Genomic DNA, 27,270 nt, shown 5'->3' with positions numbered 1-27,270 from the left:
TGTTGCTGTCATTGTATGTTTGTATTCCTCACAGGCAAGTTTCAAACATAGGACTCCCCATTTTCCAGATTAACATATGTTCTTTCCATTACATGGTCATTCAAGCTGCTCAGCTCAGGGCAGCTTCCTGGGGAGCGTGTTCAGTGCGGAGGGCTGAGTTCATGGTTAGGGAGAAATAGGTACTACAACTCTCTGCAGGAGCCAAAGGTTTTGCTGTGGTGTGGAGGGCCGACGGGCTGCTGCAGTTAAAAGCTGAGGTACTCTCTTCCACCGAGCACAGCTGGGGTGATCCCTTCAGCCTCAGGATGGTTGAGGAGGGCTCAAAAGGGGTTTGAAAACAAAAGCTGCTGCTATTGCTTCAGAGTAGCAACTGGGCAGTCCTTCCCTGGCATGCTCTTGTCTTGTTCCCTGTCAGAGACAGCAGCCATAGATGCCTTGTTTTGCTGCATGCTTCCTTTCAGCAATCTTTGCCTAACTGGGGATTTTGCACTTGGTAGTCTGGAAAGACTCTGAGCTGGGGTGCTCCCTGACCTTGTAGCTCAGGAGCAATCAGCCTGTAGCTTTGGGTGCAGGTGGCCTGTGACTACTTCAAGCACAGCATCCAAATCCCACCACTGCCACATGAGCCGTGGTGGGGCTGGGTTAGAGTCCTAGCAGCAATAAAGAAGCTAGCAAAGGCTGCTGGGGCTGGAACTGCCAGAGACCTCTGGTACCACGTTCAGCTTGCCTCGTCCTGCAGCCGGCGACTCGCTTCCCAAAAAGCCACTGCCATTGCCTGCCTTTCAGCTGTTCCTGGAGCACCTCTCACCTTCAGAGCTTTGGACCAGGATGGGTAAGCAAACACAAAACAGACACCAGCACAGCCTTAAAGTGTCCGCTAAACTCAAGTTCACCGGCGTAAGAATCATCTGTAGCTGGTTTTGAGACTCACCACATGATAACTGCCTTTCTTTTGACCAGTGCCCTGCTTAACCAGAAGTCACTTCAAACAAAGGTCTGGTCTGAAGGATGGTGCCTGCAACAAAACATCAATTCTCTGACTCTATCCCATGGTTTGGGTATCGGATGTGGACTTGAAAATCTAAGATTGTGACAAGGCCAAGAAGGTTGGTAATTATCCAGTTCCAAAATTATAAGAGCAATAAAAGGATTAATGAAGTTTTTAAAATAATAATTCTGATCTATTCTGCTCTTAAAGCGTCCTTAATTCCCTTTCTATTATCTCTTTTTTTTTCCTTTCTTTTCTCTCTTTTGTGGTTTAGGAGCAATTTGCTCGTACACCAAAGTGTAAATGTCTGCCTTTAACAGAAGGAAACTGCTGATCTGGTGCATAGATGTCAGCAGTGGATGATTTTGATTCACTAGAGCTTGGAGCGATGATGACAGATGTTAGCTCCTGCAACAGAGGTGCTGCATAAAGCTCTTCTGAAACAGCCGTCATCAGATCTATACACTTGCTAATCAAGTCACAGTGAAAGTGCTAAACTTCCCTCTCCTAATGTGTATCAGGTTTGGTGCTAGACTTCTAATTGAATTACCGACTGACATTTTTTTGCATTCTCTTAGGCCTTTATAGCACAAGACGCTGAGAGGTAAAAAGATTTTGTGGATTCCTTCTGGAAGGGAAAATAGACAGTGGATATTTCTATTTTGCATTGCCATGACCACAGGTAAAGCCGGGCATCCCTTATTCTCATTATGAGGCTTCATATGGAGCTGAAAGCTGTTTTTATGATGTTTGGTGTATATATATAAAAGAATAGTGCATTATTTATTGATATTTGTTGATTTTAAATATGTTTCAGATCTGTGTGCTTAGGAGGCATGTATTCCTGGGCGCTGTCAGCAGAGCTAGCCCATAGTCTCCGACAGACAGAGCACTGACAGGCATCACACTTGTACCCAGTGGTTATCAAAATTCTCAATGTACATGCCAACAGAACATACTAATTTTTACCTGTGTTCTGAACTACAATCATATTTTTAGTGCCAGTATAGCTGGAATATTGGCCACCTGAGCCTCCTGCCCTGCTTTGCACTGTCCTACTTCTTCCCCTTAGAGCTCTGGTCCCAAAGCAGTTTCTGCTCCAGCAGAGCAAAGCATTGTTGCCAATGGAGAAGGTCTGATGTCCTGGAGTAAGGAGGGGTGGCACCCTCTGTTCTGCCCTCCCCAGAAAGTCACAGCTCAGTAGCATCACTGCACATGGTGACACCTCAATGCTTAACAGCAGGTTCTCTGCATTGCTGGGGTTCCTCCTGCACCACAGGTTTCCTGTGGATCAAGTGTGGGCACATAATTTTATTTCTGTCAAATTAGCCAAGGCATAGGATGATGACATTTGTGCCAGCTATATGGTTTTATGTTGGCTTTATGTTGGCTTTACGCTGGCTCTGGGACGAGAGATGTTATCTGACCTGGCAGTGTGAACTGTAGAGGCAGTGATACCTCACCTGGCATAAAACCTGTCAGTACAAAATTAAGTAATCATTTTTCTTTAATTGAATTGGCAGCGTGAGTTCATTCTGGATCAGCACTTTCATCATGTGTCTGGCAACATTTCTGACGGAGTATTAACAGCCGTAAAGTGGGATTTACTGAGTTGTGGGACCACAAATTTATTGTTTGAGCTTACTCTGATAAAAAGGCAGGGAGCTACTGGGTGGCAGTTTTCACCAGGTTTCAGAACGCTCCTACCCAGAGCAGTTTTCTAGTTAGGAACAATTTCCTCCCCCATGAAAAAAACACCCTCAAAATTCCTATCTAACCAATAAACCCCACCCCAATACAGAAAATCCATGGATTAAAGGTTCATATATAACTTTCGACACACTCCCCCAAGTGAAACCTTTTGTGTAAACGGGAAAAAGAATCCTTTTGTGGTGTAAAAAGTCAACAAGGCATAAATCACTATCTTGTTTGTTCTGTTGCTAGACGTGCTGAACAAGAAACCACCACCAGACTTATGAAATTCTCCCATTAATCCTACTGGAGTGATTATGTCCAATACTCTTGGGACCATGAAAAAATGTTTAAATATATTCCACTGACTAAAATGTACTATTTTCCTAGTTGCAGTAAGGATGGTGTTATGCACTACCTCGAATACTTGAATTAAATGACTTCATGCAACTTTTACTTTTCTCTACCTCATTTTCCAAAAATTACTGGAAAATAGAGTGGTTTAAAAACATAACGTAGCTTCCAAAGAATGGAAGGCATTGGCTAAAAGTTTAGTCTTTCAATACTTCTGTTTGCTAGTGAATCCTTGGAGTAAACAAGCACTCTTTTTACCCATAGTTTCTGCAAAGCACTTGCCTTTTGTTTCAGACCCAGTACACTGGGCTGAATGAGGTAATGCCTACATCTCCTAGGCCAGGAATGCATTCACACTGGGCACCGAAACAGGGTAGAAGGATAATACCTGCTCTTTGGTAAACACAGGGTGAACTTCAGCTCAGCTTCCAGATTGCTGTGCTCAGAGGAAAGAAGTAGGACTGCTTGTCTGAACACAAAAAAACCACTTTGTCAGTTTAGCAACCAATGCAAAGCTTCACATAAGTGCCCTCAAATACATTCAAAACACATTATGTGTACATAAATGTGTTTTAAATTAGGAGTGTCTTGTGACAAAATTGCATCAATTTGAGTCAGCTAAACACTACACTGTCCTCAATATAAATACTGTTTTTAAATTCACTCATTTAGAAACAGGTGCTGAAGCAGGTTTCCTGAGGTAGAGACTGAAAGGACCCTGGTTCTGACTGAGCTACAGCCACCCTCTGAAAAATAAAAAAGAACCCCTCTGCACGGCAATCATGAAAACACAGATCTATTTCACCAAAGAAAGTGCCTTTGCATTTCTGACGTGACGTTAGAGTTCAGAACAATTTTCTTTAGACATCAAAGTCAGACAAGCACAATTTTCAGAAGTACATTAAATAGTATTTATTGGGTTTGCAATTTCAGGGGCAAAGCTATAATCTCAGTCCCAGCTACTCACACACTGTGGCACTGAGCCCTCATGTTCTTTCACCCATTCAACAAATGAACAATAACATGGAACATCATAAAGAGGAGGTCTGAAAAAACCAACCCTATACTCTCAGTTTTGAAAACAGGAAACAAACTGAAGTCTTGTTCTCATTCACAAATACATTTGCCTTCTTGAGTAAACATAGTATGCTTTTACAGAAGAACAGACTCGTCCTCCTGATGTTTATGAGAAGGTATGGGATGGGTGATCTGAAAGAAAGTAAAACTATGGAGAGCACTGAGAGCTTTTCCATATGAGCACAGTGACAGCTGGATAGTTAATGCGGACTTCAGACTGAAAAGAATTCCTCACAAGAGGGAGGCATGCTACCAAACACACAGTTGGGAACAGCCCATCTTCTTGGGAAGCCTTTGTGTCTGGGACCGATTCTGTGGGTGCATATGGTCAACAAACCACCAAAAGCCTGCCTCTAAAATCTTATGGCAGAGGTTGTTTTCATTTTCACCATGGTGACCCTTCTGCACAGTAAAAAAAAACGCATCACACAATATACACAGATCCGTATTTACAGAGTAAATGGCAAAAGAGGAAATTAGATACAGTGACACCTATGTCCAGGCATTACTGAACAAGATCCCCTGTGTTGATTCAGGGGTTATTCACAGTTTGTTTAGGTGAGACCTTTTCTCTGCACAGGGGTTCTCGTGTTTTGTAAATGAGAGCCAGCAGGATGTCTCACTGTATGAAACAGATGCTTGCTCTCCCTTAAACCATGGTCATGACCTTCAGAGAGGCAGGCTGGAATCTCCTAATCTTCTTCTTTAGCGCCTTTGAAGCTTTGATGCGACAGATTTTGGGCACTGGGGGCAGAGGCTTGGAAGAGGCCTGGACAGTCCCCACTTGTCTGACTGAACCTTCAGGCCAAATCAGCTCACTTTCATCACCCTCATCACAGTCAAGGGCAAGGGTGCTACTGTTACTGCTGCCATCCGAATCGCTCTCACTGGACTCACTGTCCCCGAAACGGTTAGTCGTGAAATCGCTGACCTCCCCTTCGCTGGTCTCTGCGATGGTGGAGTGAAAGAGGGAAGCGCACTCTGCAGAGTACTCGGAGTGGTCTGACTCGCTTTTGGCATAAGCTCCGTGGCGCTGACTCTTGGAGCGAGCCCTCATACTGACAGTGCGCAGGACACCAGCTTTCCTTGCTGGCTGCCTTGGCGCTCCCAGGCCAAAGCTACTAGAGAGGGTGGCCAGATGGGCCTTGGCAGAGATCTCCACTGTGGACTGCCACTTGCGCTGCTTCTTCTTGTTGGCTGTGTCCACGCAAGCTGCTTCGAGGGAATACAGGGCATTGGCAGAGGCTCTGTAGAGCTCTGGCCGGGATGGCACGCTGGGGAGCCTGACCTGCACGGGGAACAGGCTAGACTCCGAGCACGACCTGCCGGTCATGTCACCAGAATACGAAGGTCTCCGCAGGAGGCTCTTTGCTCCATGTGGTCTTTGGGGCTGATTCCACTCAGCAGGCAGCCTGGCAGCCCCATGGGACCCTCTCACCTTCTCCATATAAAAGGTTTGCTTCCCAGGCCGTAGTACCTTTTCACTGTTCCTCCTCTTTATCTTTACTGCCTTTGTTTTGGAGCTGGCAAACTTGACCCGGACTTGGTGGGATTCTGCAGGGACAAACTGAGCATGAACAAACTCACTCCATGCCACTCGCTCATGACCCCCGGCGTTAGCCAGTTTGGCATTGCCACACCTTTTGAGGGGCAGCTTTCTGGGTGGGATGGCTTTAGCATTCCAGGTGCCCGGGCTGGAGTCCTCCTGGCACAGCTGCGAGCAGGACGAACTGGGCTCCACGCTGCTCTCCGTTGCTTCTGCCAGAGGAGAGCCCCTTGCTGCTGACTTGGCAGGATAACAACTATTCACAGCTGATGGCTCTGTGTCAGGCCTAGGGGATGGCTGTTCTTCATTCACACAGTGCACGGTCTCCTGCTGCTTGGCACATTGCCCCTCCGGCACCTCTCTCTGCAGCTTCCCTTCAGCTTTGTTACTTTCCAGAGAACTCGCTTGTTTTTCCAGCTGGCTACTGCTGCTGTTAATTTTCACTCCACCGGCGCTGGGGGTTATAATGAGTCTCTGGTGCATTGTGGCTGGCTGGCTCTTTGTTGAAACCCACTCACTGGCATCAGACCGATTGTTCCCTTTGCATCTCGTCAGCTGCAGTAATTTATTGATGTAACCCCCTGGCTTGGCCTCAGTGGTTGGCCTAGTCCTAATCAAGCTGGGACCTGTCATACTAGGCATGGGTTTGCTGGGAGGAGCCTGGAGGTCTGTTTCTGGGCATGTCCCCACCAGGGAGAAAAGGGGACTTTGTAAAGCCACCGCATGAAGGGGGCTTGGGTAAGGATACACATCAATGCCATTCTTGGAGACCAAGTCGTTCTGGAATTTGGGGTCCATGCTGAGCAAGTGCATGTCTCCGGCATGGCACAGAGGCAACGTGGATTTGGGATCCGTCTCTTTCTGAAATCTAGTGTCTACTGGAATGAGTCTTTCCAAGTCACCTACACAGTGGATGAAAATAAATAACCTAATTAAATCACAGACAATTACATTCAAACTGGCATATGCTAAAAGTGCTATTTCAGAGGGATGTGCTAGCTTCTACTAAAATCAGTAGCATGAATGAAGAAAATAGTTTCAGTCCTCCAAGATCACTGAATTACTTCCAGGCTTTTATTCACCTGAGCATAACAAAGATTAGAATGCCTTTTAATGCCAATAATAAAACTCATGCCTTTAAACTGTGCTACTTGGATGAAAGTAAATCTGTGCATATACAAAAATGTTCTAGAATATCACAGACTAACAGGAACCCAACCAACTAAACAAAAATAAGGGATTATTTTTATTTCTTAGCAGAGATAAAAAGTGAATCCAACAACCTGAAAGCCTGAAGCTGAATGTCATGTAAAATTATCCAACACAACAGATACAGTTTTGAACATTTACCCCCCAGGACAAGATAAAGACTTCCTCTGGATATATGACTGTAACTCAGAAATTCCTGGAATTTCCAGCATGCAGTCAATGGTATTTTTTTTAAGTGGTTAAATTTGAATTCCAGCTTTTCCTCCAATCCTTTTACAACACTTCTCTTGGAAAAATCTATAGCACTCAACCAGCTGCTTTAATAGGACTCAAGCAGACACTGGATTATAGTGTTTCTTAACCTCTTAAATGCTGGAAGCTGTACTTGTTTATTCTTTTGCATTTTGCTTTAGTAAGGTATTAGTAAACAGAAGCATTCAACAAACATGGGAGAGCCATTAAGACTCACATGTCCCATGGGCCAGAGAGTGACATGATTCTACTTTTCCTTAACGCCAAATCCAATGAAGCCTCCTAACTGGATCTCCCATTTCATTTGATAACATTGCCAGTCTCATGCCTTTCTCAAGTAAATAACTTCTTAAGAGTATTTAATTCCAGAAAGAAATATTTAGAGGTTTTATTAAAAGGCAGAAAATCAGGAATGACATAATTCTGTGGGGTTGTTTAAAAGTCAACCTTAAGGACGTAGAAGAATGGACTAAAGAACCTTTAATCTGACAGAGAAAAAAAATCTAAGGGTAACTACTCAGGCAGATGGGAGGCTCAGTGCCCTGAAGATGGCATTTATGGCCACCAATTCAGATCTCTTAAATTTTGGAGTAATGTCAAGGTTGCTGTAAGTTACACTTGACTGCTGCATCTTCCTCTCAGGAGCATCTCCTGTGTGCTAAGAGGACAAGGTGCGTTCTTGTGTGAAGGAAGATTGTTACATCCAGACAAGTTATCTGATAGAGCACTATGGTGCTGTGTTACCTCTGGTACCAAGAGTACCACAGAAACCATCGGCAGTTAGCTTGGATTTCTCTGTACAACAGTGCAGACTTCAGTGCCAACAAATCCTCAGCTAACTAATTTCCTGTCTGCTTCACGCTACCAGGAAACCCAACCATCAAATCCAACCACATATTTCACTTACAATGACTACTTCTGTCCTGTGACAGGAAGCTTCTGAAAGACTTCAAAATTTGGCATTGTCTGCAGTGTCCTACCCAAGGCACTTACAGACCTGCTACAGCAAAGGTTGGATGATGATTTCTCAAACATATCTTCACAATGAAAATTCTTCAGGAAATTGTTGGCAGTGTGTAGTGATGCTCTCTTGTGCAAACAAACCAGGAAGGTGTCAGAAGAATGCTGTGTTTGTGGTGTCTCAGCAAGCTTTCCACTTGCCACTGAAAGTAAAGGCAATTGGTTTGTACCTGCAGTTACCTGTGGGGACGAGCTAAGGAGAAGAAAAGAGAAATTTCTCCCCCTTTCCAGATTATGCTTTTCTGAAGTAACATCTTGCCTCATTTCCTGCAATATGGTCAACTTTGCGAGAATTTTTTCTTCGTGACTACACCCACTACTTATGTTTCTCACACTGAAGGAAGTAAGAAGTTGCAGTCAGGAAGAAGGAAGGTGATGGTGGAAAAAGGAAGGAGGGCTGAAGGAGGTCTGTAGCCTCACTCCCACACCCTTACTTAACATAAACAATCCCTTTTTCTGCTAGTCTATCTCCATATTCGAAAAACCATAAAGCCCCTGGGGTGTTAGTAAAATGTTGCAAGGCAGGAAAGTGTGATAGAACAAGAAGTCTGTACTTTGAACATGGAAGCCACAGATTAAGCTCAGCTCTATCCCCAGCCTCTGAGAAGCCTTGAGAAGACTTTGCTTTTCATAGAATCACAGAATCAAGGAACGGTTAAGGTTGGAAGTGACCTCTGGAGATCATTTAGTCCAACCCCTGGCCAAAACAGGTTCCCCTAGAGCACATTGCACAGGGTTGTGTCCAGGCAGCTTTTGAGTATCTCCAGAGAAGGAGACTCCACAACCTCCCTTGGCAGCCTGTTCCAGTACTCTGTCATCCTCAAAGTAAAGAATTTTTTCCTCATATTGAGATGGAACTTCCCATGTTTCAGCTTGTGCCCATTGCCCCTTGTCCTGTCGCTGGGCACCACTGAGAAGAGTCTGGCCCCATCCTCTTGACACCTGCCCCTAAGGCATTTCTAAGCATTGATAAGATCCCCTCTCAGTCTTCTCTTCTCCAAGCTGAGCAGACCCAGCTCCCTCAGCCCCTCCTCGTAGGAGAGATGCTCCAGTCCTCTGATCATCTTTGTAGCCCTCTGCTGGACTCTCTCCAGTAGTTCCTTATCTTTCTTGAACTGGGGGGGCCCAGAACTGCACACAGTACTCCAGGTGTGGCCTCACTAGGGCAGTGGAGAGAAGGAGGATAACCTCCCTTGACCTGTTGGCCACACTTCCTAACGCACCCCAGGATACCATTGGCCTTACCACCATCACTTCAGGTGTGTCTGCACAGATAGGTACAGAATAATACATATCTGGGTGGTCTTTGCTTCTGCTCTAAGCAAGCCAGAGGTGAGCTAGCTCAGGTCAAGAAGCTGTGAGAATGACTCCAGCGTGACACGGTACTTGAATGGAACTGTCACACACCCAGCTGGGTCACCATATGAACTGCACTAACACAAGGTTGCTCTGAGGCCATGGAAGGACCCAAAATAAGAAGTGACACGATGTCACTTCACAGATGGGTGCACAAGAGATTTGGAATATTTATGGACTTGTCCATTTTGTCTAAAGGTATGATGTAAATTCATAGTTGATCCACTATTAGGCTCACAACTGGTTCCTAGATAGTCAATTAACCTTTGGTGTCTGTTATCCCTAAATGTACATAATAAATTATGAAAAAGAGTATTGGTTGAGTCCACATTGATTTGAATAAATAGGGCAAGGTGTATATATAAGTATTATCATACATATTTTACAACACATTGAGAAAACAGACACTAAGTCTGGAAGTGTCTCTTTCTCCTTAGGTTTCTGTAAAATGTTTCTCAGTAAAATGCATCACCTCTGATTTTGAATTCACCTTACGTTTTTCATACATCCCTGCACTTTCACACAAAGTATTTCAAATACTGAAATTTTTCTGATTTCACAAGCAGGTAAATTTAAAAACGCATCTCAACATTCATTACAATTTTATCTCATGCACTTAAACTGAGTATGGAGACAAGTGAAAGTCTGACAGTAAACGGTTTGGCTCTGTGGTTTTGACTAATTCTCACTTTGTGTATTGAAAATGAGTGTTATATATTGATTACACATTGGTATATTAGGTCCTAAACGTAATAACAAGGATTCTGCCCTTCTCTGGAATGAGTATCCAGTTCTGCAGTCGATTACCTGTGGAAACTGGTCTTGGTCGGGACCTGGCAGGAGTCCCAGAAATGTCTGTGCTAGCTGTAATCCAACATCCATCGCTGACATAGGTTCCCTGCTGTTGGAAGCTGGTGGTGTGCACAGTAGTTTCATCTGCAGACTTGGGTCGGTAATCAAACACACTGAGCCTTGCTTTAGGGCGTTGAGAGCCAGGCAGAAGACTGGTGTGGGAGGAGGAGATGGACTCACTGTACACAGAGGTACAAGAATTGGAGAGTGAGCAAGAACCACCGTCACTCAGGTCATAGAAGCCTGCAAAGTTAAAATAAACAGGAAGATATTTCTTATTCACAGTAACCAAACATGGTCTGTAGAAGAAAAATGCAGAGAATAAATCTTCATTTGCTATGTGCTACAAGCCTAAATTTACAATCAGTTATTTGGGTAACCTTAGCAGAGGTACACTCTAATTCAACCACCTTTTATTTGGCTTCTGCGTATTTACTTAGGCCCTGGGTCAGCTTGGCACGCACATGCCTGCTTAATTCTGAGGGTGGGATGGGGTGAAGTGCAGCACCATCATGCCCAGTTCTTCACTGGAGAACGTCTTTGGAAACTATTATGCAACTGGTGCAAAATAGGGCCTTCTTACGCTGTTGTAACTTGTGCTAGGTGCATACAAGCATAGCCTGGATGGGAAAGTAGAGTAAAACTAGTCTGTGATCAGAGCTGCCAAGTCTACAATAGCTGGAATGTCTAAGGGCAGAGAATGGAGGCTATCTTCCCTCTCCAGGTCTTGCGATCATTGCCAATTAATTATGGAAGCATCAAAAAAGCCTCTGCATAAATTCAAGACGGGAATTTTTATTATTCCTCTCTATATAAAGCATACAGAAAAAGGAAGCTGTTTCCTTTGGAACTGTATGTGCCTAAGCGCACAACTCCTGAACTTAAACGCTGAACAGAAACTTGCACTTTTTATACCCACCCTAAGTACCAGGCTGCAAAAATCCATATGCTGTAAATGAAAAAATTATTTCCTTGTCTCACTAAAGACTTAAGGCTTTTCAAAATCCTGTTTCAAAAGAAGTATTCCCATTGTCCCAGACTAGATAACAGGAACTAGTTTTAACAGACATCTTAGCTATAAAAGTCTGCAGTACAGCGCACTCTGTGAATCAATCAGACCAGAAACCTGAAACTCAATCTCTTTCTGTCCATGAGAGATTTAATCAGCAAACTATTGGGATGGTTTTTCTCAGTGTCTTTTGATAGAGCTGCTTCATTTTTATATAAATGATGAAACATTCATTTGGCCAGAGCACTGCAGTAGCAGTGATCTTCAAAGCCTTAGTCAGGTTCAGGACTCTTCTTGGATTCAAGCAGAGCATTGACATGGATGTTGGTCTCCTTTGCTTCTAGTGAGTACTCTAGCCACTTTGCCAGTGGTCATTCTGCACTGGACAAGGTAATTAATTAATAAATCTGCCTTCTCCTTCTTCCATTTGTGGCTAAAATGTCCATATTAAAATAAAAAAACAAATCCATAAAAAATACTGTTTGAGTGAATAAGCAGTTTCCAACTAAACCAAGTTTGCAGGAAAACTCCCACCAGCTCTGTCAGTGTGCTCTGTACCAGACGACTACTCTCCACCTCAGCCATGGGTAACTGTTTCTGACCACACAACACAGAGAGTTTTGCTTAGCAGTTGACACCCTTCAGTTCTCCTAGCACCACACCCCTGGGAATAAACGACCAAGTGCACATTACCTGAGCTGGGCCGGCTGTCACTATCCAAGTATTCACTGGAAGTCTTACTGACGTCCAATTTCAGCTCACTTATTCGCTGGTCTAGCTGATCCAGGTGGGTTTTCAAGCCGACATCCTGTCTCCTCAAACGAGACTAATTCACAAGTCGAGGGAAGAAGGAAGAAATGAAGAATAATCACAGTTAGAATCTCAGTGGCAACGTATGAATTCAGGCCATCTGTGCCGGACAGATTCTGCCCTCATGAAGTGTTTTGCTTAGCTAGGGGCTGTTGCAATTGACTCTCTGTAACGAGACTGACATAGTGGACAAGTAGAAAACATTCTGTTTCTCAGTATATATTGTCTTCTGCCCAGCAGAACACATTCTCAAACCTTTGGGGTTTTTTGTTGCACCTAGGGCAGGAACTGTATCTCTAAAGAGGATGGCAATTCTTTAATTAACATACTAATATATGCACTGCGTTTTGCCATGTACTGCCTCTGAGCAGAGGATGATATAAACGTTATGGATTGACTGCATGAACTCTAAGATGCTGCCTGATGAAAAGAAACCTGTATGCAAAGATATCTTATTGCCTCACAAAGTAAAGGCAGCATACCAATTTCTGTAAAACCCTTGGCTTTGAGGACATGTTTTATAGTTGAAAGGGTACGCTGCATGAATTGTGACATCTATTTTGCTGCAAGTTTTCCTTGCATGTCTCGTGGCTAGATATTTCCACATATTTTATGCAAGGAGAAGGTGGTGTTTGAATGCTGCTGTAAAAATGACTGTATTTAAAATAAATAGTGTCTCAAGCTTGTCAGAAGCCAGCAACAAGATCTTTTGCCTACTGTAATCACTGACCAGGCTGATCTGCAGTAACAGCTCCTGCAGTTGCTCCCCCAGTATTTATGCTGTCAGCTTGGCGAGGCAGATGGCCAGGCGTTAGGTACCAGCCAGAGAATCACAGTTGTTTTCTGTCACTAACTTCTCATATGGCACTTGGCAAATTATCTAGGCCCAGCTGCTATTTAGGCAGCTTCTAATTATATCACACCTCACCATCCACCCAACAGTACTTTACAGAAAGGTGATCTCTTGAAGTTGGTTGTAAAGTTGTTCTCACAGCCCTTGAGTGGCTGGGTTTCCACTCAGTAATGGCGAGAAAAAAACATGATTAAGATTATGCTTTATGCGTAAGTTTCAGATTTAAAAATACAAGTGGCAGTTCTAGCAGCACTTCCAGCCCCAAATACAAAAAAAATATAATCTAGGTCCCTTGAACTAATTAAAGTATCTGCAAAATTAAATGACATGCAAAAAATCAAAAACAGTATGTACATATTTTCAACTCCACTTCCCTTGTGTTTGGATTATTCAGTATTTAATATCTGCATTTTTAGTTTTCTCCATAGCTATAAATCATGAAGCAAGGGAAGCTAAGATCCTAAGGTAATTGGTAAATGATTAGAAACTGGGATTCAAGGAAAAGAGAAAAAAGACAGATGTCCGGAGTCTCACAAGACAACTGTTACGGCTGTAACGTCTTTATTTCCTTTACGTTGAAAAAGCAAAACCAGGCTGAGCCTCCTTCAATCCCACCTACTCAGGAAATCACAAAGTTTTGTTTTCACAACTGGAATTAATTGCTTAATGATTAATGTTTTGCCAGCCAATCCCTCAGTCTGTGGTTTCTGATTAATGACAGAGAGGCCACAAGGCTCTCAGGTATTCAAAGATTATTTATTATACCTCCAGGTTCTGTCTGCGCTTTCACAGCATTTTAACCAACACACATAATTTACATCGTCATTTTTAACCCTTTTATGGTGTCTCACACCATTGGGTTTTCATGTTTCCGGCAGACTTCGTAGCTTTGATCTTTCAGTTAACTCCTTCTGCACTCCAAGACGAGAAGCATTCCTCAAACCATTTGGATAAGGATGACTTTTCCGGGGCCTTTGCTTGAGGTTGTTATTGGTCTAATAACCACGCTAAGCAGCACCCAGAACAACAAACCCTACACACACTCTTTCTCAATTCACAACATGAATTTTACATGAGACAAAACCTTGCAGGTGAAACCATCTGTTTGCTTTGGGCAATGCAGCTGTGAAGACTTCTGCACGCCGCACAATGCTGGGCCAGACTTTCCAAATCAACTTGTACTATCGATGGCCTACAGTTTTTGGGAGCCACAAATCTGGGATATCGTCATACCACTCATTTTTCAGAAAGAAGAACACTCTCTGAAAGCGGGTTCCTTTAAGTCAACGCAAACTGGCACTCCAAAAACACTGATCACACTTGAGTATTCTTTTCAACTATTAATCTCTTCAGTTAAAGGGGGGGTTTGACGTTTATTGATTGTAGATTAGCACCTGATAATTTGATTAATCCAACTGTTTTTTGGAATGGACAAAAGAGTGCATTAATCTTACCTAGTTTTGCACACCTACAATCTATTCACCCTTGGGCCTTTTTGTCACTGATGGTGCAAAGCAACCAGTTTCAGAGGAAAATTAATCTCACTTATCCCAGACTCTTATTCTAGAGTGAGGTGAATTCCTTCTGCAAGCACCTCTTTCTCTTAGTTGACAAAAACTTTAAGTCAGTTTAATACTAAAAAAAAAAATATAAAATCCCTGGTTTAAAAGATGCTTTCTTCCATTTAAAACTATCTGAAGGGGAAAAAAATCTGTGCAAAATGCAGGGTACCAAGTGTTTTCTTTTTCTCTCTTCAGTATAATGTGTCCCTTCTCATATGTTTATAACATCATAAGCCATCTGAAAGCTTGCAAAACAAAATCATCGGATTCAAATCAAATCAAGCAATTTTTATTGTCCTCCAAGGAAACAGCTGAGAAAATACTGGATGCTGCAGCCTTAGATATCCATCTACTTTGACACTGAAAGTGTCATAGATTTCTTTCTTTCTGTTAGCCTGGATCTGCATCTCTTCTTTTTCCTCTATGTCACCATGATATAGTTTGGCCAAGACACTAGTTTAGCACCTTTGAGATCACTGACAGTAAATGGTATCACTTAACTCTGCTTGTCTTCTGATCCTGCCTGCACAATAGTAACTTGCAGCTGCCAGAAGAGCTCCCAGACACCAAAAAGAGACACTGGCTGGGGCAAAAAAAAGACACGACTGCTAGGGGCAGCAGAAAGCCAGCAGCCTTGCTCCCTACAGCAGACTGCTGGAAAGGCCAGCTGCTGGCTGTCGCTGGTACCTGTTGTTGGGGAAGAGATTGAGATGCTGGAGTGACATCCATGCATGGTCCCTATGGCATTTGATGGCTCTGCTCCACCCATTCCCACTAGTGGCACTGGATTCCTTAAGCGTACTGCCTCTGCTCTTCTGTTTCTCACCTTACCATTACAGGAGAAGCCTGGCTTGACTCTTATCTGCATTGTTTCCATTGCTGAGATGCCCTGACCCAGCTCCAGCTGATACAGCTTCCCCATTTTATGTTGCAAGGACCAAACTTTTTATGAATTAAACCACAACCATGCTAAAGCCCAGGGCTACAGCCCTACTTGAAATTTGAATCAAGATACACTGAAAGGCAAGGCTACATTTACATTAATGAGTTTCTCAATCTGAAAATTTATAGAGCAGCGATCACATAATCTATCGTCCATGAGCCAAGAACAACAACGAAGACATAACACTCCCTGAGCAATGCTGTGCTTTGCGTTTTCTGTTGTTTTTAGTTTTAACTTAATTTCCTGTGATCACAAACAGAATTTTCAAGGGTTTTGACTGCAATACGCTGCTCATGAGTCACCGAGAAACAGTTTACAGCCTGTGGTCGCCAAGTTCCTAGGATCTGTGGACTACTTCTAACAGGACTGTGAAAAGCCTGTCTTCAACTGGGTTTACTTTGCTATTAAGCAGCTTTGAGGTATGCACCTCTACTCAAATACATGTCTGCAATTTGCAGGGGAAAAAAACAATAAAGGCACCAGGTACGCCAGTCTGAAAAGCTTCCAGCAGCCACGGGTCAATCCGAAGAGCTTTGTATCACTACTTCAAGCATTCGCACAACTGCATTGCTGCTGAAGAACCTGCCCCTGGATTTATGTGGTTCTGAGTCATCCCTCTCAAGCTCGATGAACACTTCCCTCCCGGGCACCCCCAGAAGACACGATTCCCATAATTGCACTGGCACCTACTGGCGAAATCTGTCCCTCTCCAGTGGTGTGCGGAGTTACTCGCATCCTCCAGACTCCTGCATTTCTAAGGGCAGCAACTAAAGGCCATTTTTTTCTCCCATTTTAATGGCTAGTTTCTCCCACATGCTTGGAAAGCCTTGTAAGGTGCCAGTGAAGTCCTGACAAGCTCATCTTCTATTTTCATATTTTATTTGAAAAATATATAAACAAATGAGTGATTAAAGCACAACAGCTGACATGAAAAAAGAACAGTCACTATGGTCAGAGGTCATTGGGTGTTTCTGTTAACCCAGCAGCCCCAGACAGGCAATAAATGCCTTCAATTCTTTCGTTTAGTTAAAAAAAAAAAAAAAGAAATAAATAAAGTAGAGCCATTAGTTAAAATTATCAATGACAGGTAATCAAGTGGTCGGCAGTCCCCTTGTTCTGCATTTTTTACTTTAATCAAGATATGCCCGCTGCTGTGTTTTCACAGCAGCTATGTGGTGGCTACGTTTCCCTGAAGGTTCAAGCCAATTTTATTCTGAGATGCTGCCTGATAAAGCTGCCTACGGGGAGCGAATAACCGTGCTGTTTTCACACCTGATTGATAACTCATGGCCGAGCCTTGCACCAGCACAGGGAGGGAAAGGGCTCTGAATTAAGTCTGAGTTTACTGAAGTGTGTAATTGCCTATACTAGGGATTAAAGCCCTTTACCCTCTGATTGTTGTCTCACCTATGAAACGCGTTTCAGTCGCAATTCAGTTTTTTTTTCTTTCACAAAAAGCCCATGCAAGCGGCCGCTGTAAGAGTTCAAACACAAGGTCTGGCATTCAGTTATTCTTCTCTTTTGATCACGCAAGCCGTGGCAAGAACAAAGTACTCCTGGCCCACGAAACGCTTCCTGGCGGATTGTCTCCCCTCGGCACACCACTGCGCGGGCGCACATCCCCGCACCAAGCCCCTGAGCGCTTAGTGTATTTATGCGTATCTCACTCTGCGTGTCTTTTGATCTCCTTCTCAAACGGCTACTGCAATTAAGAGCGGAGCGCACGCAAGCGGGATACGTGTGTTACTGAAGTTAATCATCTCCTACTCCTCGGCTCCGATGAATGAGCAGCGCCGGGTAACAACTTCTCCACGGCGCTCCTCCGGGCACAGAGCCCCCCACCAACACTACGCATTTCGGGTCGGTGCCTACGCGCCCCGGTGAGCCCCGTCTGAGGGAAAGAAGCCACCGGTATAACGGCTGCGACGGGGACGGGCGCTGCCGCCGCAGCCCGCCCCAGCCACCGCCCCCCCGGGCCCCGCCGCTCGCACCTGCCCGCGGGGGGAACGGCCGCCGGCGGGGCGGGAGGAGCGGCGGGGGTCGCGGCCGCAGCGCCCTGCCTGCTCTCGGCCCCGAAACGGCGCCGGCGGCTCCCGAGGGGGAGCCGAGTGTCAGGCAGCCCGGTGCGGGTCGGCTCGGCGGCGCTCCCCTCCGCCCACCCTCCCTCAGCGCCGCGGCCCCCCAGGACCCCCGGGGGCGGCAAATGGGGCCGGGGACAGCCGGGCGTCCCGTCCCTTACCAGCTGCTCCTTCAGGGCGGTGAGGGTGGCCTCCAGCCGGTGCTCCTTGCTGTGGGCGGACAGGGGCTGCTCTCCTCCGCCCGCCGCCGGCCGCTGCGGCATGGCCAGGGCGGCCCGCACCAGCTCCCGCTGCTTCTCCCGCAGCACCTGGAGCTCCTGGAGGCCGGCCAGGGCCGCCTGCAGCCTCTCGCCCACCCGGCCGCGATCCCAGCCGCCCGCCCTAGGGGCGCCCAGCAGCATCGTCAAAGCTGGGCCGCGACACTGGCCATGGCAGTGGGGCGGCGGGGAGGCGACGGGGCTTCTCCCGCCCTGGGCCGTGCCTGCAGCCAGGGCCGGCCGCCCGCCCCTCTCCGCGCCTGGCACCGGAGCGAGTGAAGCGAGGCCGCAGAGGCTCCTGCGGTTTTGGAGGAGAGGTGGGGACGGGGGAGGGAGAGAGGGAGGGAGGGAAGGGAAGAGGGCTGCGGCGGGTCCACCTCTCGGGGTAGAGAGGAGCGGAGCCAGTGCCCGTGCGCTCCCTCCGCCCTGCGCGGGGGCGGCTCCCGCCTGCCCCTGCCCTGGGGACTGCCCGCGCCTCGTCTCCCACCCCGGCGGCGCGAAAGGACGGGGTGCCCGCCCTCCCCCGGCAGAGACGGCTGCCGCCGATCCAGCGCGCAGCGTCGGGGCGAGAGTGCCTGTCCCGGTCTGGAGAGAGCCGCTGGGATGCTGCGGAGACGGGACCCGAGCCCCGGGTAAATGCAAATGATACGAGGATATGGTGCGGTGAGCGCTCGCAGGTATAACATTTCCCTCACCAAAACGTGGCGCTTATAGATCTGTCCCTTCCCTTTTTTGCTGGTGTTTCCTGTCAGGCGCTAGCACTCGTCATCTTGCTCTCCAGAAACCAGCCCAACTGGGATCTAATCGCGGAAGTTCGCTTTCTTGTACTGAATTGTTGATTGTCACTTTAGACACAAGGCAGAGACCTGGTTTGTGAGGTCAAGGTGTGGCTCATCCCCCCCAAAAAGTCATTTGAAGGGCTCAGGATTTGCTTTAAATGGGACCTGAAAACACAACTGGTCATGGAAATCCAAGACTATGGTGCTGTTGCTACCAAGAAATGCCTGTGTTAAAAGCTCCCAAGACAGGCAGCTGCAGCTTCTTAGGAGGTGGTTGGTTAGCAGGCAGCAAAGCCAGTATGTGTAGTCTCTAGTGATGCAGAGGAGGAGGAGAAGCCCTCATACCAAGAGTCCGGTAATCACAGTGGAGACCATGCTACGGGGGACTAATTTTCTGCTGCCTACACTGAAATAGGAAGCATTTGGATACTACAGATCCTGAGATCACTGTGTGCCACACTCAAAGAGATTGAAACAATTTCAGGAAGGGTGTACAATTCTCCATGAAGCAGTGAGCACACACACAATCCATCTGTCCGTGGTTATCTTCTGTTCACCCTGTGGTGTGAGTGTTTAAAGAGTACCCTCTTTAAAGGGTAGCATACTTTAATTTGAATGCCACTTGACTGTGTGCTGGGATACATGAATTGAGTGAGTGGGAACCAGTTGCTCTGTCATCTGTTCTTCAAGTAGCCTTCTTTCAACACCATGTGTGGGTGGCCGTTTCTGCTGCTGAGCCTGCAGTCAGCCTCACTTTCCCTGTAGCAGTCCCTAGCTGTAGGAATGTCAGAAGCACTAATGTCAAATCCAGCTCCTGCTGGGGTGAGGGAGGCAAATTATTCATGTGTTTGTTCACCGAGTCCTGTGCAACACATTATTTAATCGTCCCAGTAGGACCAAGCTTTGCCTTCACCATGTCGCTTTCAACAGTTTTCATGTAACTCGAAGATTTGAGAACGATATTTACCCTGCAAAGTTTAGCTATGTCAGAAGGGGTCCAGAGGGGTCCTATTCTAACAAGTCGTGCACAAATATTCACAAATGTCTCCAGCTGCAGGTGGAACTGCAGGAACAGGAATGATGGTCACAGCACTACAGTGCTTAGTTGGAAGTGTCTATGAGGTATGACGTGTATGACATCATCTAAGGCATGTTTTGTTTTTTTTTTCTCTTTCTCTTCAATGAATTTGCCTCTGCTCTTCTTCCTTCCCCATGCATCTCGCTGAACTTCCCTGTGTAGAGCAGTGCCATAGTGCCAGGATGACTGAACTCTTCATCTACAAGGTGGAAAGAAAAACTGAGTTCAAAACTGAGATGCTCTTGAAGGTGCTGACAAAAGACAGCATGAAATACTGTCACCTCTCGGATGGAGGGTGGCAAACAACCATCTGTGTGTAGCACATGGCAAGAGTCTTGCAAAATGCCATTGCAAGTATGAGGAGCTGAAACGTTTTTGTAAATCACTTGGCTTGGCACTTGTTAAAACAGACATACAGCGCAGTTCCTTATTTTATTCAAACCATGTTCTAACATGACCAACTACGAGTCACCGACACAAATACCAGTTAGTATATACTTGCTAGGAGAATTAGATAATATAAGGTCATATATCTTCCTTTCTTTTCCTCCTTCCTTTACAAGGAACTGTTATCCCTTGCTCTTTGTTCTCTTCTTTCATCTTTTTTATCTTTTCATACATTAAATCCCAAATGGGCTATATCACAGCAGTATCTTTATTCTAATCAGCTTCCTGATTATTCCCGCTGTTGTACTGATTACTTTCTTCCCCAGAACCCTTGTGATGTCACTTAATCTTTTCAGATAACTCAACAAATAGGTCGTGTTATCTGATTTCTGGAGGAGAGAGCAAAAGGTGTGAATCACCCTCAAATTTAAAACTATGATATTATGTGGGGAAACGGTAGTGGTAAAGGTGAAAGCTTCATAGTAGGGATTTATAAAACTTCTGCTATTCTTAATGACTGGTAGAGAAGAATGTTCGATATTGATGCTTTGTAAAGTTTACTAGACTTTTAAGAATAACTTTTTTAAAAAAGGAGCAGTCTATAGGTAACACCCCATTTTGCTGCCTAGCTTTCGTACACTGAATCTGAATGCTGAAATGTAGGTTGCACTTTTCAGGAGCCAAAAAGTTTGACTTTTCACTTATGTTACTTTAATTCCATTAATTTCAAAGATTTGATTTATGCAAGAGTTGGAATAAGATTTCTGTTTTCCACCTATGGATCCTGAGGTAAACTAAATTTTACGAAGAAGCTGTAGTAAAGGAATGATACGATTGCAAAATCAGACACCAAAACAGTAGAAAATAAACCAATTTGTCTACATAACCTTATTTTAGGTCCTGATTTGTATGATGTAATTGTACAGTGTTGGTTCACAGGTCTATTCCTCAATAAGTGTGTAGAATGAAAGATGGGCGATCAGCGGACAACTACTCAGCGTCCTTGGTCCTCATGCTCCAGCCCACGCCTTATTTACTGCAGATCATTTAAGCTCTGCACTGCTGGTAGAATTTCCTTTTGCTTTTGCAAAATACACTGAGCATTCTAGCTTTTAAGTGTCTTATGGTATGAATGAATAATGTCTTTACAACATCCTAAAAGGCATAAAGCTGTTTTTGTTTTCGAGGAGGGGACCTGAGGCACTGAATTTCATTTCAGAGGTGCTCTCTCATTTTAGGTGCCCATTGGAGATGCCTTTGGCTTGATTTTTCGGTGTACTTAGTATTATACAGTTAATATATATCTATTTTATTGTTCCAAGTATTTTATTGAATACTGGGCATTTTAATTTGAATCCCTAGAAGGATGAGGAACACAATTAGTGCTCCCTATATGGAGCCAGCTTGGGTGTGCCTACACCTGTGGAAGAGACAAGCCCTCAGAGCCTCATAAACTACCAGAAAGGAGGCAGGTGTTATTTACCCTGTTTGGCAGATGGAGATGTACAAAGAGGTTAACCCTTTTACGCAGGATCGAACAGGAAATCTGTGGCAGGACTTGAAAGTGGAGCCAAATCATTCATGTTACCACAGAAATGACTTTACTCCCTGTTTTGTGGATGCATATTAGCCAGTTTGTGTGGGACTAATTTTAAGGGTAGGACAATTTGTATTGACCTCCAGATGTGTTTAAAAGAAAAGCAGTTGAATGTTTGCTTTGGACGAAGTCCAGAATACACAAAATGCTTTGGTATACCAGACAACTTCAAGGGCTAAATTGCAGTTTGCTTCCCACGTTTGCTTATGTTTCGTTGTGAAAAATGATTCAGAGGGTTTTTTGGTAACATTACCTTGTGGAGGCATATAAAGTCTTCCCACATAGGCTTCAGCCTGTAAGTATTTTAGTTGTGTCTTTAGCCTGTACTGACATTGGCATGTGTAGCAATAGTTGAGGAAGAATCTGTTTGTTTAGGACTATCTCTCGACATGACAGAAAGTCAGTGCATGCACCAGCATCCTCACTTTGCCAGCCAGCCCCTCTGTCCTCTGTGTTGTCCTGTTGTTCCTGGGAGCTCCACAAGCCTCTTGCCATCGATCCTGCTGAGGGTCACATGCAGAGATACTGCCTAAGGGAATCTTCTGAGCCGTTGACATCCGGCACATGTTCAGAAGGTTAGTTGGAGGATGCAGAGCAGTCACATGTGGATTGAGCCAAGACTAACACAAGCCATTATCCAACTCAAGATAAGACAAAGTGCAATTCTTGTACCTGTCACTCTTGTTCGTGGTATGCCCAAGAAGACGTGTACTGAGCATATTCTTTCACGTAAAAGGACTGGGGCACTGCTTAGTGGTACAGGGTTATGCTACGATGTGGGATGGAGCCTTCTGCCATGTTTTGGAAATGTTAAGTTCAACCACTAAGAATATCCTGAAAGTGGACTAAACCCTTATGTTGCCCACACTGGGTAGTGTTAGTTCTGCGCTAGCACTGTTTGCTAGAGAATGCATAGTATTGTATGTCCCTCTATGAGGTGACTGTAAGTAAATTGCCATCATCCAGGCATTTCGTCTAATTAGGAGAGCAGCTGCCTTTGAAAACATTCTTCTTAAGGGCTCATGTCTCAAGGATTACTTTATTTAATTAGAAAGAAACAAATCACTAGTGGGAAGGTCTCTTTCTAGAGTTCAGAGAATTTGATTTGAATTATAAAAAATGACTTTTTGAACTATAGCTTACATGGTAATCGATAGGGAAAAGGAAGTGAGAGTGCAGCTGACAGATACAGCTTCTGCTACAAAAACAGATTTGAGTTGATGCAGGTCTTTAGAAAGAGGAATCTTCTAAAAACACGAGTAAAATCCTGCCTTCAGCTACCAGGGATTAGGAGATGTCCATCTGTTTTTGTGATTATTTCTGTTTATTTTTTGCAGGGTTGCAGATTGATTCTCTTGTGACACTCCCAGCACAATGGTGGGGGTTGCAGGGTAGTGAGGAGGCTTTGCTGAGGACTGTTACAAGCTTAGTATCAAAGTGTTCATTCTTGTCTCTTTCCAATTTATGCCCTCCAAGTGAAATCTTTGTAACTAAAAGCCCATATTTTGGACCACGTAAAAATGTGTACATATCCATAAATCTGTGGATAGTTAGGCAAATTGGGGGGGGCACATAAGCAACTGTTACACAGGTGGGGACTCAAGAAGCACAGATTATGCAGGAGAATGGAGAAGGTGGTGGGGACCAGAAATCCAGGTAGGCAGAAGGAGTGGCACAGAGTAGCCTGGAGGAGTCTGGGGACAGGAGCCTGAGAGTTAAGCCTGAAAACAGAGTTAAGCCTGAAAACAGAGTTAAGGGCATCAGTATTCAGAAAGAATGGGAGATGTGGGAAATTAATAGAGAATGGAAAAAAAGTGATACAATTTGGTGTGGCTATCGTGGCTTCTTGCCAAGGATCTTGAAAGCACTGCCATCCTAAATTGACAGAGAAGAAGTCGAAGCACAAAGAAATAATTTGAACTGCAAGAAGTCTAAGTTTACAACAGATCGTAACCAGAGGTGTCTGGGGGGCACATGTGGTGAGTACAGGTGGCCTGGGGCCAGCGCTCAGAGAGTCTCTGCACCTCCACGTGTTCATGGACACAAAGTTGATGTAAGACCCTTTGGAAATAAAGGAAACTTTTAATTTGGCTTCTGTAAGAATGAGATGCCAAATGTGGATGCTGGGTGCTTCTGCCACGGGATGGATGGACCTAAAGGGAGGAGCTGGGCCAGAAGGCTGTCCCACAGAGACAGGAATAGGGCAGTTTTTGGAGAGGAACTATCAGTAACTTCCTGCTTTGAGGGGCAGCAGTCCTTCCCCATCACTTCAAAACCTCATCTCTGTTCTGGTGGAAGGAGCCAGGCTGGTTGCTTGGGCTGGGGCACACGCAAAGAGGAAATGGAAGCACAGTCATTCTGCTGCCCCTGCAGGCTGGGCCTGTGTTGTCCATGCCGGCACTAGCCCTCCTCTGATGTGGCTTGTAGCCTTGCACTGGATTGTGCTCACTTGGTGCTGATTGCCCTTTTTCACCTCAGCTGCTGCTAAGAACAGTTTGCAGGTCAATGCTTGCCTGAAATCAGGCACACAAAGCCAGGACACAGTCTGCCTCGTGAAGCCGAGGAGAATAATGATTATTTCTCCACATCGAGTGATACCTTCTTTTATACCTATTGGTTCTCGCTCATTGGCATCCTCATGAAAATTCAGAACTGACTGCTAGTCAATCCTGATATTAGTCCCTAATTCTCTCTCGCAGCCTCCCTCCTTTCCATATTTCCTTCCACCAATTATAGCTTGTATTTTTTTACCAGCAGAACCTCAGTTTCTTTCCATCCTCCCCATTTCTGTTGGGTCTGCAGCAATATTTTTCTGCCTTCGTTATCGCTCATTAGGCTTAGCAAGTTCACGTCACCGGGAGATTTCATTACAGTATTGTTTAAAACCCTCTTCCTGATCGTTAATGTTAAATGCCAGTTCCAGCAACATTGCAGTACAGTTCCAGACACTCCTCCCAGTTCGGTCCTTGCTCTTCATTATTGCTTTCCCTTTACTTCATTATCCCTCAGCAGCTTTTCAATGTAGGTGATCATGTTTGCATATCCAAGCTGCCACCTTTTCTGTTTGTATACCAGATTACTCCAAGTGGTTTGTAATCCCTCATTCCAGGGTCTGCTGTCATTCTTGAATGCACAGTTTATTTTTACTTATGGGCTTTTCTGCTAATATTGGAAATATTTTGGGATTGCACAGCTGTCTTCTAAAAATATTTGGAATCACAGTCTCTGCTGTTTTGTTGATTTAATCATTTATCATATTTATTTTCCTCTAGTTCAAGGGATCCCAATTTTCTTCTTTCACTTGTCCAGCATTAATAAGAAATGAATCCATCAAAGCCTTTAAAGTTACACCAGAGTATTGTTGTCCATTGCTTCATATTTCATGTCATATGCTTCACATCAGATTCTTAACTAGCATTTGCATGTGGATTTGTCTTTTTACCATTCTTTGTGTGTGCATGTGTGTGTGTGTGTGTGTGTAACTCTCTGTGATCTATTTTCAAAGCTCCATACTTCTCTGAAAAACAAAGCAAAACCTGGTGTGTGCAAGATCTGAGCCTACTTCTTTGAAAAAGGAATATGTTTCCAAGAGGAAAAGCTACATGCCAGTGTGCAGTTCCAGACTATAAAGTATTCCTCCTGCCCTACTGCAGGATTCCACTGTTTATCTCTAAAGTCTTGTAAAGGAAGGGCACTACTTTTTTTCTGGACATATGTAGCTTAAAGTTTAGTTAGTGCAAAACAACCTCAAATAGTTTTTCCAATGAGAATAAAACACAATGCCAGAAAAAAAAGAAGGAGGAAAAAGGGTCCTTTCATGGTGATGTATTGACAAGCTTAGTTAAGAATGGCAAACGTTTTCAGGAAATATGGTTAAAAAGCCCCAAGGCACCTATTCAGCAAGATGTGTAAACACTCACCTATCTCTAAATAGATGAATGGTCCCACTGAAGTCAAAAGCACTACTTCTATGCTTAAGGTTAGGCACATGCTTTAATATCTTGCTAAACTGAAGCCTAAAGACCCACTAATTTTAATCTTGCCAAACACTTCTGCAAATTCTGAGTTAGGGCATTCAGAATAAAGCATCTTTTGTTAAAAATAGTTAAAGGACATCCAGGGGGAACGTGGAAAAAAAAAAGAATTCCTCTTACAGTTTCACAGCATGCTGATGTAGCTGGTGTTCGTATTTATTTGCATTGGAGATCTGTGCAGGTAGTGGGGGTTAGACTGCAATGCCGAGGATGGCATGGTAATGTACTTTTATTGACTAACAGGCATTGAATGCATTCAGATAATGCACCTTTAGCTTGCTGGATGCTCCTTTTGGATTCTTTCACTAAAAAGCAGAAGGAACAAGCCAACAACCTGCTGACTTGTGAGGACTGTGATTTTATTTGGCATGCTTTAAAATGCATTCTCTTTTCTAGGAAAGATAAAATGGGGCAGATTCAGTTTGCTCCACTGACCTGAATGATTAGTGGGAATATTTTTGTGAGTTTTGTGAGCTAATAAGATTTATATGATGGTGTATAAGAATCACTCTAAGCACTGTGGTGACTGGGAAATGTTTTCACTTACATGACTTCTTTTAGAAAGTGTGGATGTATGTATCCCCACAGAAGCACATCAGTGTCAGCGACATCTGAGATGGGAGAAGAAGCCTTGTCAAATTCCTTGTTTCATTCCGATAATGTTAAATCCTTACCTTTCGCTAGGACCAAAGTGTATGAAAACCCATATACTGAATCCTGTGTTTCAACCATTGCTTTGCCTCTGGTTATAAGAAGGAGCAGTCATACACAAAACATGCCTTGGGGAGTGTGCTTTCCTGCTGAGTCTACCCTGAAATAATGAATCACAGAGCTTCAATTGTGTCTCCATTTCCCAAAGCTGGAGCCTGTCTGGGCCCCATAGCTGGTCAGTGATAAAAACATAGCAGAGATTGCTTCAGCATTATAAATTGGCAAAATTTACTGGTGTACATGACACCGCTGCAGTATTGCTAAATGCATCAGTGGAGCAATATTATGGCAAACTTTTCTCATCAACAAAGCCTCTGCTTCATGTTTTTTTCATGTCTAAAAAGAGCAGTGGCAAACTAAAATAGTGATGTTTATTTCTTTCACTTCTTTCTTTCCCATAAAGGTTAACTAAACTAGCTACTGAATAAAATTGAATTACTTTACAGACAATGGTTCTTTGCTCTTAGGCACATGGCAGAAGAAGAGCTGTGCTGGCAGGAAGATGGTGCTTATTCTGTGAGACTGTATTTTCAGCACATTATGCAACACCAGCAGGTTTGCAAAATTCCAGTTGCGTATGGGTACCAACAGTTAGCGTTTTGCATGCCTTGCCATTTGCGTATAGGGTCTGCTGAATTCATCGTTGTCTTTTGCATCAGCGTGGTGATCAGGGGCAGTTATAAGTCGTTAGCGAGATGTGGAAAAACAAATGGAAAACTTACAAGCATGCAGAGACACTGACTGTGTGCTCAGCAATGGGATGGGCTAAAGCACATATCGCACATTCCAGGATGGGGAAGATGAATGGGAGATGCATAGCTGATCT

The 27,270-nt window shown here is 44.5% G+C and overlaps 1 protein-coding gene across 1 annotated transcript; it reads right to left on the bottom strand.

Annotated features, from left to right (window-relative positions):
• Positions 1–4,083: 4,083 nt before the first annotated feature.
• On the bottom strand, positions 4,084–18,002 carry DACT2 (dishevelled binding antagonist of beta catenin 2). Its single transcript, XM_068410565.1, has 4 exons — positions 17,763–18,002; positions 12,049–12,181; positions 10,302–10,589; positions 4,084–6,559 (listed from the first exon to the last, which is right to left on the bottom strand). The coding sequence occupies exons 1-4, from the start codon at positions 18,000–18,002 to the stop codon at positions 4,761–4,763; spliced, it is 2,460 nt and encodes an 819-aa protein (XP_068266666.1). The 3' UTR covers positions 4,084–4,760.
• Between the last annotated feature and the right edge of the window lie 9,268 nt (positions 18,003–27,270).

This window comes from Nyctibius grandis, chromosome 1, assembly GCF_013368605.1.
Source record: "Nyctibius grandis isolate bNycGra1 chromosome 1, bNycGra1.pri, whole genome shotgun sequence".
Lineage (NCBI taxonomy): Eukaryota > Metazoa > Chordata > Aves > Nyctibiiformes > Nyctibiidae > Nyctibius > Nyctibius grandis.
The sequence above is the reverse complement of the archived record's forward strand: the minus strand, read 5'-3'. Positions and strand labels throughout refer to the sequence as shown.